The 16,709-nt window shown below is 40.6% G+C and overlaps 1 protein-coding gene across 1 annotated transcript in view; it reads left to right on the top strand.

Moving 5' to 3' along the window:
- The window catches only part of MEGF11 (multiple EGF like domains 11), a 224,741-nt gene that overhangs the window by 150,681 nt on the left and 57,351 nt on the right, over window positions 1-16,709 (top strand). The window contains exons 11-13 of the mRNA XM_054387816.1: window positions 13,923-14,043; window positions 15,473-15,636; window positions 16,042-16,144. Of these exons, the coding sequence (XP_054243791.1) occupies window positions 13,923-14,043; window positions 15,473-15,636; window positions 16,042-16,144 (388 nt within the window). The remainder of the gene's footprint in view (window positions 1-13,922; window positions 14,044-15,472; window positions 15,637-16,041; window positions 16,145-16,709) is intronic.

A 16,709-nucleotide genomic window follows, 5' to 3' on the forward strand; every position in this document is an offset into this window, starting at 1 on the left:
GAGAATCTTCAATAGAGCCTGTGTCCTTTTATCCTTGATTTACTGAGCATATCAGTTACCCCCCTTTGTTAAGAGCTCTTTTCATTTACAGGTATAAAATAAATTCAGCCATTTTATCAAGATGTTCTTGTTATCAACCACCAGTATAAATTTTACTTGCTGTAGGTGGGGAAGAGGTTTTCTGGCACAGCAGTTGTCCAATTAACTGGAGTATTACAGGCAACAGAAATAGTTTGCCCAGTCTCATTTCATGAATTACCTGGATGCTCAAGGAAGATGCATTTTCCTCTCACTGGTTTCCTATTTGTATTCGTAATGCAGTGTCTCAAAAACATTGTGAATGGCTGGCAGCAGTGGCCATGGCTACACAGAAAGGCTTCCATACTGTGCAGGTGGGTTTGAGCACAGGCTGGAGCTGGCAGTGAGTGAATTATTAATTAACAACAAAAGTAAACAAAGTTGTCCTATAAGTAGTGAAGCCAGAAGAGCCTTGTTGTTACAGTGTGATGGTTTCCATGGATTTCCATCCTTAGTCCCCTGATCTTTCCTACCCCACTGCAGTCGCAATGTCTCTCTGTCAAGTGTCCTATAACACTTTAGCTATCAAAGGACACTCAGTTGGGCTCTTGGATCTCCAACTCATGTAATCCCCTCCCCGCATAACCAGGTTCAAAGTACCATTCCTTAAAAAAAAAGAAAGGATTTTGCCTGCACAAAGACTGAATATTAAGTCATGATTCTCATGCTCCTTGAATTCTTTCCTGTTTGTTTATTTATTTTTTCCTCTCAATTATTCAGAATTTCTTAGTGCACTTCATTTTAAGATGTTTGGCAATATACCTCTGTAGCCATCACTGATTCCTCAGCTACCCTTGAAGAGACATAGACAACAGAAAGGAAAAACAAACCTGGGAGCAAGAGGGAAAGTCCTTGCTTGGATGCAAAGAAAGTAGTGGGATACAGTTGAAGAAACAGCAAAAAGACCTGACAGTGTTCTGAATAGTTTTGAGAAGTTCATTTTGTCAAAGTCAGCAAGAAGGAAATGCAGTCCCTTTGGTAACAGATATTGATGTGAGCTTTGGGGTTGGGGTTGAAGTGAAAGACAGGGATATGGGAAATTCAACTAAAATAACTTTAAAAAATGGAAGCTGTAAATGTGCCTTGGGAAACTGTGATGGGAAAAGTTAAAAATTACATTCATGCAGTGCTTAAAAAGTAGAGAAAGATGAAAATGCTACTAATTCTGAGACAATTAGTCACAATAGTCTGTCAGATCCTCTGTACTGGCTGCAACCTAAATCCCTCTTTCCTGGTTCTGGTCTCTGAGGAATGCACTATCATTCAAACTTGCATTTTCTTGGTGTCTTCTGGATGAAAAAAAAAGTCTGAACACTCATCTGATATCTTTTTTTAAGCTTACAAATTAGTTCACAAGTGGATGTGAAACAACGAGTGGATCTCAAGCAGGCAACAAAAAACACTCTGTTCCATCCAGCCTAATTAAGAGTGAGCTGGGAAATTGTTCTTGACATGAAAGAACTGTCACTTTCTAGTTGTGCAGAAGTTCTTTTGTCAGCTGGGCTGCATGTTGGAAGGTCTGAGTTTATTGACATAAATCAAAACATCTCCTGCCCAATGTTTTGGTACATTCCTCATATAAATAGATCTGGTTGGGGATCATTTGTACCTATCAGGATTTTTGCATGTTCATAGACCAAAAGAAAACTACTTCTGAATTGCATCTTAATATCCCTTGGTATTGGTCACCTATGAAGTTTCTTACCTACTTCTTTATACATATAGTAGTGCATAATTTTGTGCATAAAATTGTGGGGTTTTGTTGGTTGGGCGTTTCTTATTTGTTTGGGTGAGGTTTGTTTTGCTTTGTTTCATTTTGTTTGTGTAGTTTTTGTTTGGTTTGTTGTGGTTTGTTGCTGTGGTTTGTTTGGTTGGCTTTTTGTAGGCCATTGGCTATATTGATATAAAAAACTGTAAGGTTTTGCTTCCCAAAGCTACTAGATCTAATCCAGGCCAGGTCTTACAGATTAAAAGTTATCTTCTCTTGGCTATGCAGTGGCTTGCATGAAATGGCCTAGGTCTCAGTCCAGTTCCCTGTGGATCAGTATGTACATCACAACCCCCATTTCTATCAGCAGTGACTGGCAGATTTCCTGGCAGACAGAACCATTTTACCATTCTACCTTCACAAATCGTTGCTTTAGGTCAGGCTTGGTAGCATGGCTGGGTGATCTGCTTCAAAGTCCCTGTAGGACTTTTTCTGGGAACAAACAGCAGAGAGCTTTTGGAAGAGCATCCTTCAAAGGCATTGCATGCCACCCAGGTTGTACTACATCTTTCTTGAATGGCAGGTGCATTTCTGTTTCCAAGATGGCCCTGCTGTATGTAGACTAGGAAACAATGCAAAGAAACAGGGTGTGTGCTAAAACCATTATTTCAATAACAACTCATAAATGAATTCTTCTGGCTCTTAGTATTGCAGAAGATACCCTATGTTCAGGTCCCAACAAGGAAGATCATTATGGAGAGGCCACCTCTGTATTCCCAGGCTTTCAGACCAAGCTGCTCCCCTATTGATCATTATACCAGTGAACCAGGGGCTTGCTGCCCATTAGGCTCATTGGTGCTCTCTCCCCAGAGCTCCTACTGACCAGTTAGGCATTCCTGATGGAGCACCAGCAGCCACAGCATTTAGCAGTCAGTGCTTTCCTAACTCTGACAGTGTTCATGTCAGTGCCTGCTGCATGAGCCATAATGAAGGGTCGTCTCTCACTTCAGGGCATTTGTTGTGTGCTTTTGAGCAGGTGAACTATTGTACCAGAGTATTTAAAAAGGTCACTGGATGCAGAAGACACAGTGGGTGTCCCTCAGTTGCAGAAACTGCATCCCTTTCTCTGAATTCAATAGAATTTTTCAGACTCTTTTATGGACTACTTCTATTTCATACTGTTTGCTTGCTCTTTTATCAATGGAAAAGCTCCAGAAATTGTCTGTGACAGATCAAATTCTACTTCATCAGCCCAAGATTACCTGAACACAGCTGCCAGCTTTGGTGGGATTGTCCTAGACAGACAAGAGAGTTTGTCTGCTGCTACTAATGAGAACTTATTCACTCACACACATTGTCAATAACTTAATAAGAACTATGAGAAAGTCCAAGGTCTCCTCCTCCTTCTTATGTTTACTCTTACTTCTGGGTGCTTCTGCATTTTATTTACCTGAATAACTCCAAAGTTTTTTGTAAGTGGGTCCAAAGGAACCAACTTCCTCTAGAAAGCCTGAATACCTCTGCCTTTGTTGCTAGTTGACATATTTCCTGTTTTATCCTTAATTGCCAATGTGACTATGTCAAATTACATTTCTGTTCCTGTAGCCTCATTCAGACTCAGTGAAGCTCAATATTCTGTTCAGACTGAGTTATTTGGTCTGAATTTTGCAGTGGAATAAACTGCTTGCTAATAGCAGTGTCACTTTTCATCTATTAACTTTCTAAGTATATGTATCTTTATCCATATTATCTGTGGGTCCTATGCATGAAAGTGCTGGTGGCTGACTCTCCTGGTAGTTCAAATTGCAAACTTACTTCATTAAAACCACCTAAGTATAGGATTTAAGTCAGAGGTTAGTTTTTCATTGTACTTCTGACTACGTTGTCAAAGGAAAATACTTTATCCTTTACAATCAGACATGTACAAATGGAAAATCCTGGTGTGTTTTCTTGTGCCCAAAAGTAATGCACATTTTACCAGATCTTGGATTCTCTTGCTTTAGGTTTTTGTTTTTAGGAAGATGTCAGGAATTTTGAAGGGGATTGCTACTTATGTGCCTCTATGTGGTTGCCAGGTTATTTACCAGCTTTTCAGAAGGTGCATCACAAACCCCATTAGCTTGAAGCTGACATTGAACATTATTCATTTCATCCCAGAAAATAAATATATATTCTTTTTTAGATGCTTTCTTCTGGGTTTTGTTTTGTTTTCTTTGATCTTTTCCCGTGTGGTCATGCAGCTCAGAACCAAGGTCAACCACAGGTCTTGGCGCTATCAACCCCATACCTGCATATTTTCCATCCATATTGCTGCTTCTGTGGCTTCAGTGCACTTATCAAGAGACCAGCTGAGGATACCTGCTGTGTACAGCACATTTAACTCCTCCTGGACTCAGTCCATCTGGTCTGTGTGAACAGGAGTTCAGGCAGGCACTGAGGACTGAACTTCTCTGGCAGCTTCTGCTGGAGGAAGATGCAGATCTCAGCTGGTGACCACACCAGTGAGTGCAGATTGTGCATGGTAGGGAAGTTTAGATTTGAGATAATGTTTGGACATTATCCTTAATTGTATAGTACAGCTGTAGAAGGATTCTAAAAGAAAGCTTGCAAATCATGCAAAGCTATTGGGATCATCAAATCCCAAGATTTTGGTTGGAAGACTTTTAAGATCATCAAGTCCAACCATTAACTCAACTCTGCCAGGCCACCATTAACTCAACTCTGCCAGGTCAAACTAAGCATGTCCCTCTGAACCACATCTACACAACTTTTAAATCCCTCCACAGAAAATATAAGAAAAGAAATATAAATATCATAATGAATTTAATGAAAGGCTTTATGTTACTGAATAATGAAGTAGGTTGAAATTCGGTGTTCAAAAATGGAGAGTAATAATCAATGGGAAAATAATGTCAAGTAAATACACAAAAGTTCTAATTTAATTCCTCCCATTCAGGGAGGGAGATCAGGCAGCCACAGTGGATAGTTTTCTGAAAAACTCAAACAAGTGCTCAGCACCAGTCAAAAAACAAACGAACCCAGGGCGCCAGATAGATTCATTAGAATGATCAGGAAAGAGAACAAAACAGGAAGGAAAAACCATTTTGGTGGCATTGTATAAATCCATAACGTATCTAAATCACAAATTGCTGCACAGAGTTTGGCTGATTCCTGCTTACAAAGGATATAATGGAAGCAGTGAACGGTGACAAAGATCATCTTTTATATGGAATAGCTTCTATACAAAGAGTGACTCGATAAGCTAGAACTCAGCTCAGAAAACAGATGGCTGAGGAGGGATGCGATAGAGATCTGTGGAGCTGTGGATGGTGCATAGAACATGAACAAGGAATGGTTATTTACTATTTCTAATAACACAAGAACAAGGGGCAACCAATTAAATGATTGCACAGCAGGTTTAAAGACAAAGATAGTGCTTTTCACAGAATGCGTAATTAAATTGTGAAATGGTTCCCATAAAATGAGAATAAGAGAGTGGGATGATTTTGCTTAGAAAAGGGGTCACCGAGGGTAGGTTTGAGAGAGGTCTCTTACACTATGAGGGAAGGGGAAGAGGGAATGCATATTTGCTATTTATCACAGTAAAAGAAGTTTCCCAATTAAAAACCAGGCGATGAATTTGAAACAACCAAATAAAGATAATTTTTCTCTATTGTATTTATAATTAAACTGTGGATCTTCTTGCCAGAGGACGTCATAGAGAGTGGAAGTATAAATGATATCTTTTATTTCTTTCTTTTTTTTTTTCTTTCTGCTAATGTCCTTTTTGCAGAACTGTTCAGACTTGTCTGCCAGAGCCTGAATTTGTTATTGCCAAAAAGTCAGGAGGCCACAATTAGTCTACCAGGTAGAACCTGCTCTGTGCCATTCAGGAGACATGGGCAGAGCACAAATCATTTCTAATTTCCAGGCAAGGATACCTCCATAAAATAGCTGGTGCAGAACTATCATAGCCAGCTCTAAATCCTCACTCTGCAGTACACTGCACTGAAATGCTTCTCCCTATTTCCAAATGGCTTATACTTCTCTTAGTCATGGCCTGTTCTGCCCAAATCTGGTAAAGAAAATGGTGGAATTGCAGAGTGTGTTAAAATCTTGCCTTTACTATAGTGAAAACTCCAGTTCAAATGCCTCAATACAAAAATAAAAGCAAAAGAAAACAGCTTTTTTTTTCCTCTATCTTTACCAGTAGTGTTCAAGGATTGTGATTTATTTTTTTGATATACTTAGCTAGTTTCTGTCCCATACAAGCAGCTTGTTGAGTACATCATGATGGGCACTTGTACCAAGTTTGTACTTCTCAGGCATGTAAATACTTTCCACTGAATTGAAACAATGCACATTATGCCTAGGTCATTTTACCTGTTAGTGATACCACCATTTGTGATGTGACCATGGATTTTTGGAGCATTTTAGACTAGCAGCTGAACAAAGTTGATTATAGTAACAGCAATGAACCCCACAGGTGTTTGGCTCTTTACAGTTTCCTCAGAGTTAACTTTAAAATATTCTGAGGGTTTGCTCACCTGAATAAACTTGAAGTGGCCCTATTCCAGATTTAAATTGGTTTAACTAAACACAGGACTTGGTTATCCAGCTGGCCTCATAATGTACATCAGGAATCCTCCTGATAGAGATGTGACTGACCTGCTTTGGTAATGTATCTTCCCATTAACTGAACCTGTGTATTACAGATTTTCGTTTCCACCTGAAATTCCTGCTCCATAAACAATCTCCTCAGCTCTGCTGTGAACAGAAATAGGAGTTTGGTTTTGAGTCTTGCCCTTATGTAACTGCTGGAGCTGGCCAAGCTCCTCACATCCTCTGATTCATCTGACCTCCATCGTGCCTCTTGAACTGCACATGCTTGTGTTGCTTGTACTCCATTAGAGGCTGCCTGTGGGAGGCTGCCCTCTCAGGTGTGATGCATTGTCTCACCAGATGAAATGTCCTGAGGAAATCATGTAGGAGTTGTTTTACCCTGGCTAAATCCAATCTCCTATTTTTGGAGAGGTCCCTCCTGGATAAATGTACTTTGTGATATTTTATTAGGTGAAAAGTGCTGACTGTGTAAAAAAAAATCTTGTTCAGAGATTATGATCATCTTTTCTACTCTCCACATCACTTTCCTTGCAAATACATTTAATTATATGATGCTGTATTCATTGCCTTGCTGACACTAAAGTGCTCTGCAGTTAAGGCCTAAATACTAAACCAGGCAGATATTCAAGTGTTGTAAAGTTAGTCCTGAGTTTTTTGCCAGCAACAGTGCTATGCTGATTTATGGAAAGAGGGGGGAAGAGTTCTGTCTCTTGCTTGCTCCCTTTATTGAATTCTTTTCCTTTTTTTTTATACCCATATTCAGGTGGCTTGAACAGTAGGAATGGATTTTTTTTTAATTGCAGATAATTGACTGATATTGGACGTATTTTTAGTGCAAACTAGAAAATTGTTCCCTGGTGCTGAGGGGGATTATAGTGCTCACTGACAGAAATCCAGCTCAGGTTTGCTGAGGTTTAGTATGCAAAATCCAATTTTCTTTAATGAAAGTTTTATTTGTACTTGTTTTCACTGGATTTCATGGAGGTAAAAAGCCCTCAAAAAGACAGAATTTGCTGCCTTCATTCTTACAGAGCACTGCTCCACTTCATATTCAGATTCATTGTGCCAGAGTTTTGTTCCTTTGAGAGGTTTGAAGCGTGTTGGAGCTAAGATGCTAGAGGACAGGAGAATGGACAGATTCTGTGCTCCCTTGGCTTCAAAAGATAAGACGTTTTGCACCATGATCATGGAAAAATCCCTTTCTGTTCCTGGAATGCAGGCACTCAGGGCAGCTCTGATATCTGCAGTGCAGCTCTTTCCCATGAGTTAGTCGGGCTTCTGTGGCTTTACAGAAGGAGTAGTGTGGTACACTAGTAGTAGGCCACAACAGTTGTAACTGGTTTATAAATTAGGAATCCACAAAGATCCAGGAGGTTGCACCTCAACATGAGAGGGAACTCCTTCACTGTGAGGGTCACAGAGCACTGGAACAGGCTGTCCAGGGAGGTTGTGGAGTCTCCTTCTCTGGAGACTTTAAAGATCCATCTGGATGTGTTCCTGTGTGACCTGTGCTAGATTCTATGGTCCTGCTCTGGCAGGGGGGTTGGACTCAATGATCTTGGAGGTCCTTTTCAACCCCTCACATTCTGTGATCGTATGATCCAGCTAGATTTTGTACAAACAATTTGGAAAAATAAAAACCACAGTTACTTTGTAGTAACATTTTCTCCCCTCACGGTCAGTACTCCCAGCTTTGCCCTTATGTAAAAGGCTTTGGCTATAACCAATGGAATAGTATTTAATAGAGTAGTATTTAATAAAGTACTGCAAGTGCTTAAAATTCACATCATTTATAATAGTTTTGCTTACTACTCTTTCTAATAAACAAAGTTCCCATTTTATTTGTGTGCATGTTTTGCTGAACTCTTCTGATCAAACACCAAATGTAAGAATTATTTATTCTCTGGCTGACTCACGTTGAACTCGGCATTTACTATGGAATTTACTGTATGAATTAGCATATTAGCACAAACTCAGAGGTGAAAGAAAATGCTGACATCAATTTGTAAATGTTTGTAAATCCTTAGAAGATGGTAGGAGGCAAAGCAGTAGGTTCTTCCCACTCCCAGAGGTAGCTGTGCTTGCTCCTTATGGCATGTCCACGTCTTCCAGTATGCTCAGAGGACTCAATGCCCCCAAGGGCCAGATTGGGGAAGGCTTTGCAGATGGCTGTTGGAAGTGCTTTATGGTTTAATGAAAGACTTCAGCATTTAGCAGTGCCAATGGTTGCGTCTTTGGATGAGTCATGAGCTGTAAAGGCACTTCTTAAATACAGGAAAGCGCTTTCCCATCCTTGCCACATCTTCTTCCATGAAAAGGGCAGAGGGAAAAGGAGACTAAATAAGGTCATCATTGCATGGTTTCAAATGTATTTCAAACTCCAGCACAGCTACATCATACAACGTTACAAAGCAGGTGGAACATTTGTCAGTTCTTAGTAACAGTGGTTACCTGCAGACTGAACACTCCACTTGTACAGGACACAAGATCCTTCCCCAACCTTTTTTTTTTTCCTGAATTTTATCATTAGCACCAATAATAGCCTCTGCAGGGAGTAATTAGTAACACCCAGAGGGGAAAGGAATTCTGCCAGAGGACATCATTATGTCTGGAAAACTAAAGATACTGTATAGTAAGGTCATGAATAAATTGTTTGAGTCTAGGGTGAAAGGAGAAGACCAGTAGAAGCACAAAGATTCCTACTGCTGCTAATACGCTTATGAAGAGCACATTAATTTCCACTGGAACACAGTTAGGGAAATTAGTTTGTTCCGACAGTTTGTGTTGCTGGATACCATATGTTTACCTTGAGGGAATGTTTGTAGAGAACCACTTTGGGTTAATTGTAAATGTCACAATTAAATAAGTAAATACACAGAACTGTATCTTTGATCTGCATCGGTGCACAGGCGCTGTACCAGCACACTGGTGTGCCACGTAATGTGTGTACATATAAATATATGCTTTCATGTGCTAAATCCATGCCAGCTGCCTTATCTGCACACACAGACTTCAGGTACAAACAGCACCTGCATTTTGTTTTTCTGAGCTGTTTATCATTATACACATGTGGCACTGCACCATGCCCTTCTTTCTATTTAATGTGAGCCCTGAGAACTGAGCACTGCACTTCACTGTTGCTGGAGACAGTGCTGCACCTCTAATTCATCTGGCACAAAAAAAGGCAAGGAGAGGGAGGGGGAGATAATCAGATACCATGTGAAAAATCTCAGCTTAGTTGAAGTCACTTTACAGATATGGGTCAAATATGTTGCTTTTCGGTGTTGTCAGTTCCCCCTAATAATCTGCACAGGAAATGAGGATTTTCATCACCTTGACAGATTAAACCTTAAGAACACTCAAACAAACCTGTCACATAGGTCTTTATCATGCAAACTTGAAGCCAAGTTCAATAACAGCCTTCTTAGTCTTCTGCATTGCAGAGGCCTTGGAAAATTGATTTTTTGTTTCGCCACTGACTTCAGCAGAACGAGGCTTTAGCTCTCCAAGACAAATTTATTCCTGTAGATTGTGGCTACTTCTGAAATCCTTAATTTCATGTCCTTAAATAGCCACATTTTGAGACAGACCAGGTATGGGTGCAGACTTTACTAGCTGTTCTTGACCACTGATGGCTTATTAAATCCCCTTGTGGTCTGGGATACACTTTTTTTTTTTATTTGAAAACACATTTCAGGGATTTAAAGGCTGATCCAAAATGTACAGGAATGAATATAAACCTTTGTAGTGAACACTGGAAAAAGAATTTCAAAGGGAGTTGGCCTTTGTTTACAGGAGGAATGTATTTTTAACAGTAACAAGAAATGTAATCTCTTAGGGCAACATTAATCCAAAGAAAACACTGTCTGAAGTGTCCAGAGCTTGTTAACCCAGCTAACACCTAAGGCAGCAATGTGTCTTTAAGCTCTGCTAATACTGTACAATAATAATTTTTGAGGAAGAAAATCTTCTCTTCTCCCTGAACAGAAACAAGATGTATTATTGACTGCCATCCAGAAAGATGTATGCTCTGGCCCTCCTGAGTCTATTAATATTTGATGCTGATGGATGTGATCTGGCAGTCTGGGTTATTAATGCAGTTTGGTTCCTTGGACCTAACCCTCACTGTGTAGGGGAGAATTAACAATAACAAGAACTCTATGCCCAGTGCTCTCGTGGTGCTGCAAAGGTCTGCCATTTAGTTTCCACAGCAATTAGTACTTCTGAAGTACTTACAGGTATAGAAGGTCATATAGGTAGTGTTGCCACCATTCAGTTTGATTTAAAGCTGACTCTTTAAGGTGCCAGGGATTCCCCCACCTGTGTGTTTGCTCTGTTGGGGTACTTCCATCACATTTAGGTTTCAAACAAACAAAATATGGCTTGCTCATGTTAGCTTCTGAGTGTGGAGATGTGGGACACCCTGGTTGCACTGAGGTGCCATCCCACAGGTTGGGGCCTGGGAAGGTGTGATGCAAAGCACAGAGCAAGAACATGCTGCTTCACACAATGGAGCTAGCCCCAGTCCCGTGTCCCGTAAAGATAATTTTTCCTTTGATTATGTTAGAGTCAGATTTGACCTCTGAAACTGGGAAGTAATACACTGGATAGATTTCAGAGATTTTGATAAACTGGGCCTTCTAAGTGAAAAAAAAAAAAAAGTATTTTTGAAAGTTTGTGATGTCCATCCTTCTTACTTGGAAAACAGAGGTGTAAAATAGCAAGTTATTTATATCTGGATTTCTTAATATAGCTTCAACATTTTCAGGGGTGTATGTTTGATTGAATTAGCTACTCCTTCCTATCATGTGCACCACATCCAGGCATTTTCACTACTCTCATTAACTTCCCAATCTTAATAGAAAAAAAAAAAAAAAAAGAATAATCAGCATAAGGAGCACAGCTGTTGATTAATTTTACTAAATAGGATGGAAATATAAAGTACCATATTGCAAAAGTGAAGATTCAATACACAGCATTTGAAATCAGATTAATAGAATATGTAACTCATTAACAACTGGATAGACGTCTGCTGCAGCGTTATTCACTTGGGCAGGTGGCGAGAGGGAGGTGGAATTTACATATCTTTAACGGTACCTGAATGCATTTAATTTTGTAGGTCATTCTCCCAAATCAAGTTCAAAATGTTAATAAGAGGATGTGCATTTATAATTAATAAAATCTTACAGCCAGTGCTATAGTTCAAGTGCATTTTCCTCTTATGTAATTAAGAAGTTAAGTGTGTTTGGCAGTTGTCACTCAGAAAGCTCTGAAGGTCTCGCTTGTCAAACCTGGGGATGAAAATCTCATTAAGCCAGTTATTTTTTCAGTGAAGGTTTGTTTGCAAAGTAAGGGCATATGAGGTGGACAGCCAGAATGACCAACCTCTGTGAGTCCATAAATTGAAGTTCATAAAAGTAAATGCCAAAACTCAAAGGTGTGTTGAATAAAGATGAATCAGCCTGAGGTCCAGCTTGTTTACAGTATCTTTTCTTTGGAATACCCAAAGTGTCTGTGTCTGACTGCCCTCCACACAGAATGAGTCTACAGAAATCCAGTGAATCCCACACCAGTCAGGTGAGAACATACCACAGAACACGAGCTGATCTGCTGGCACAGAGTCAGCCAAGGAACTGGAAATCCACCCCCTGCTCCTGCCTGTGGCCCAGATGATGTTTGAGTTTGTCTGGTTCCCAAGGGGGTATTCTAGATCCACATCACTCTGTTCTACTTTCCTTTTCAAAGGAATTTTCTTTCACTTCTCAATCAACTAGTTCAAATCCAGATAAGGTCAGTTGTCATAGAAATTATTGGCAGTACCAGCAGCCCTGTATTGTACATGAAATGAGTTGGGAGTTTCGTTCACACAAGATACAGCTTTCTAAGTGGCACTAATTGGCTGTCTAATTGTCACACACAGGAGAAAGGCAAAGGATTGATTAGGCGTGGAGACTGAGTGCCCCTTTGCCACCCTCCTCAGCTCTGGGTTCCTGCAGCTCATTCTATAGGCATGCTGGCAGGGTAATGAGGGGCAGCGTGCTTTGGATTTTCTGGCTGTCAAGGCAGCACCTTTTACTGCCAGGCCTTTTCAGGGGAACTTGTTTTACTCCACCAAGGTCAAAGATAGCATCTTTTACAAACACTGCTTTCACTCAAAAAGCAGCAACTTGTAGGATTTACTTCTGAGCATCTTTTAACCGTTTCTTCTACTTCCCTCTTAACCATATAAAATAGGATGAGTCGTACTGGTGATAGGCAGAACTGCTACAGCAAGCATATGGTGGTTTACGGTGCTCAGAAATCTGTTCATATTTCCTTTTACTGTCTCAGTGTCTGATGGTGTGATATACAGGCTCCTGGAGGTACTTGCCATGGCATAGGGAAGATGACATTTTGTGCATTTATCTCCTGATGAATGGATCCTCCTATCAAACAGTGAAGCCTCTCACCTGCAAAAATACATTTGGACCATATCTTTTTCCCTGATCTATGGGATAGGTCACACTGTGCAACATGGTTACTATTTAACTTCAGAGTAGGAGAGCTTACTCTGACATAGAACTAAATTATTAAAGCTTGACTCACTGAAGAAGTGAACTTAGGAGCTAATTTGTGATGTGAAACTGAGGACTACACATAGGAGAAAAAGGACAAAAAATACCTGGTGTGTGCTAACCCAACTATGGGACTCAGTAAGTAGATTGAAATGAATTGTGTTCACACTGTAATTCCCTTGTTCTGTCAGATGAACAATAGTAGTAGGAACCATGTCTGTCCTTTCAGCCACACAAGCTGATCAGTGCACTATAATTTAGTGTGGAAATACTCTATTTCTGTGATATGTAAGTATTTACTCTCCTTTCCCTCATTTTACCCACACCTAAAGCAGAGATAGGATGGAGACTGTTTCTCTTTCTGCTCTGTGTGTCTCCACTCTCTGACACACACATCACTCCTTGTTCAGTGTTCTTCCTAAAGTCACGATCTCATGCAAATTAATTGAAAACAAATACAAGTACCAGCTATGCATCAAAAAGGTCTAATGCACCTGCCCTGTCATTTTCCTCTCTGCCAGTCTGGGGAAGATGAGCACATATGAGATCCTTTCATTTTTTAACAACCCTATTCTTGGAATATATTTTCCAGGAACTGCAGAGCAATCTTTGCACTGTTTCAGACTGTATATTTTGTGATTAGTGTTCTGTAAGTGATGTTTTGCTTAATGATCTAACATCTGTTCTAGGAGGTTTGTTTTTCTAACTTCCCCACCTCCTGCTGAATGAATGCCAGAAACTTGTCCCTTTCCTCCAAGTCAATCAAAGCACTAATTGCATCATAAACATGGGAAGCAGCGGTGACTGCTCAAGTGCTGAAGACTCAGCAATCAAATCCTAACACTCCGTTTACTGTTCTGGAAGAGAAAGCCTCCCTGTGCAGAGACAGGAATTTCCTGCAATTCCAATTTCTTTAGCTGACTCTGACTTTTTTTTTTTTTTTTTTTTCTGGTTTGCAGGGAGATGACTGCACCATTACCTGCATGGCAGGAACCTACGGAACCAATTGCTCATCAGTTTGTAATTGCAAAAATGATGGTGCGTGTTCCCCCGTGGATGGGCTGTGCTATTGCAGAGAAGGTAAACAAAATTCAGATTTAACAATCGTCTGCAATTTGGCATCAGTGCTTCTCCCCTTTTAAAGTGGCACAGCTGTGCAGTCAGTAACTCCACTATTTTCTTGTGCCTGACAGTAATTCAACAGTCTGCCCAAGTATCAGAACTCAACAGGGGCTTGACTGTATGTTTTGTCTCTGCCCTGAACAGCAGCCAGACTTAACTGCTCTGCTGCAAGAACAGGTCACAGAACTAAGTGTGCTGGCAGAGCCACAGCTCCTCTCCAGAGGAAACACAAAGCAATCCACAGACTGCTGGGGGAAGGTTGTCTATCTCTTTGCTACCCCATTTCTTCGGGGCTCAAAAGCCCTTGTTCTCCCCTCCATGAAGGGCACAACTGGCCAAGGGAGCAGAGACAGCCTTCTGCCTGTCTTGTCTTTAGCCCATTGCACTGGGCTGTGCCCAGTCATGATTATCCTCACCAGATCTAGAATCATAGAATCATTTAGGTTATAAAAGACCTTTAAGATCATCAAGTCCAACCATTAACACTAACCATGTCTCTCAGCATAACATCTACAAATCCCTCCAAGAGTGATGACTCCACTATGTCCCTCGGCAGCCTGTTCCAGGGCTTGACAACACTTTCAGGGAAGAAATTGTTCCTACACATATGTCCAGAATTCCTTATGAGGTTGGCAATGAATTTAACCCATGTATCCAGGGTTCACTGGAGAAATCTTGTACTGCTTCATGGCACAGTGGCTCTGATGTTCCCTATGTAGCAGTGCCTTCCCTCAGAAGACCAAGATGAGCTATGCCTGTATGGCTTACATAAGCCCTAAAACAGAAATGAGGCAAATAACAATAAAATCTGGCATTTCAAACATGAATTAATAGATCACTGTAGAACCCCATTTAATGAGGGTGTATAAACCATGAGTTACTGCTCAACTACATTACACAGAGCTGCAGTGTAATGAAAGCCATTGTGTGCCTGGGAGTTAAGATTTGAGCCTTAATGGTTAGAAATGATGGCCTTGGTCTTTTTTTAGGTGCAATAACTTCTTTATATTAAAGAGCATTCTTCAAAAAAATATGAGGTAAGAAAGAGGCAGCATTGAATGGCAAGTTTCATGCATTGCTCTCCAGCCTGCCAGACAGTACTGAGCTCTCTCTTGCTGCCCAAACAGTTCCCAGAGAGGCATCAGATACCCTAGTCTGGTAAACAGCCAATACAGTGATACCTATATCATCCTTCTGCTGCTATAGATGTTGATAAAGGAAGTTAAGAGGTCATAATTAAAGGGTCACTCTTTAACCCCAAGTTATCCTGAATTAAACCAAGATCAGAAGGGAGCTGGTCCTAGAGTCAAGGGTTGAAGTTTGCGAGATGCCTTTCTTGCTGCCACTAGAACATCCCAAATGCTGTTTTTCTCCTTTGTTTCTTTAGGGTGGCAAGGAGTGGACTGCTCCATTCCATGTTCAAGTGGAAGTTGGGGTATTAACTGTAACCAGACATGTTCTTGCACAAATGGAGCAGCATGCAGGCCAGCAGATGGCTTCTGTCTCTGTTCACCTGGATGGCAAGGAGAGTACTGTGATCAGCCATGTCCTGTAAGTACAACTAGGATGGGCTTGCATCTCCTTTTAAACCATAGCCCACACAGCTCTTCTAAACATGTAGTAGGCCAGCATCTTATTTTGTCTCTGGATATCTGAAGGCAATCATGTAAATAACAGATTGGGGTTCTAGCAGTCAAGTGGATGTATTATATTTTGCATTATGTTTTATCAGAGCTATTGCCCTGTTATCTGCTTTTTTTCCTGAACATCCTTTTTTTTAAAGTGATTCCTCATTTGGTTCTGTGTAGAAATGTCAGGCACTGAGTTGTTTCCATCTTCTCTGTATGTTCATTTAAAAAATGCAACTCAGCATTAAGAGGGACATGATAGATGATTTTGCACATTTTAGAACCAAAAACTGATTACTGAAAGACTTTTTTTTTTTTTTTTTGGAAGGATGGAACATATGGTCTTAATTGCAGTGAACGTTGTGACTGTAGCCATGCTGATGGGTGTGATCCTGTCACCGGTTACTGCTGCTGCCTGGCAGGCTGGACAGGTAAAATTAGCAATTTCTTTCGTAAACCTTGTTGTTTTGGGGTTTTGTGGGGGTATACTTGGGTTGTTTTGCTTTGCTACTGCATCAGTTATAGCAATGGACTTGTGACTGCAAACATTTAAATAATAGATTGAGACAAGATCAGCTGAGCTTACCCCTATTTCAGTGACTCATGACGGTGACAATAATTGGAATTCATTAAATTTGTATTCAGATGAGTTGAAGATGGCTCCAAACCTGGAGCCAGATGTTAGCCTTCTGTAAAGAGAAGCCTCCAGAGGGATGCAGATCATCTGGAAATCCTGCAGAGTTTTTCTCCTTGAATAGCCCTTTCCACAGGGATGTGGTTGGGGTACAGTGAATCCTGGGACCAGAGGATGCAGATGAGTTTTCTGAAGGCCAAGAGTCAATGGCTGCAGCTGCTCCTTTGTGCAAAACCCAGTTTTGTCACAAAACCTTGTCTTTTCCCATTTTCCCATGCTTCTTGTCACCCAGAAGGGTAGTTATGGAGAGCAGATTAATGCTGGTTTGACAAAAAGTTCTCATAATGAGACAAAGGCAGAGA

This window comes from Indicator indicator, chromosome 16 (assembly GCF_027791375.1).
Source record: "Indicator indicator isolate 239-I01 chromosome 16, UM_Iind_1.1, whole genome shotgun sequence".
Classification (NCBI taxonomy): Eukaryota; Metazoa; Chordata; class Aves; order Piciformes; family Indicatoridae; genus Indicator; species Indicator indicator.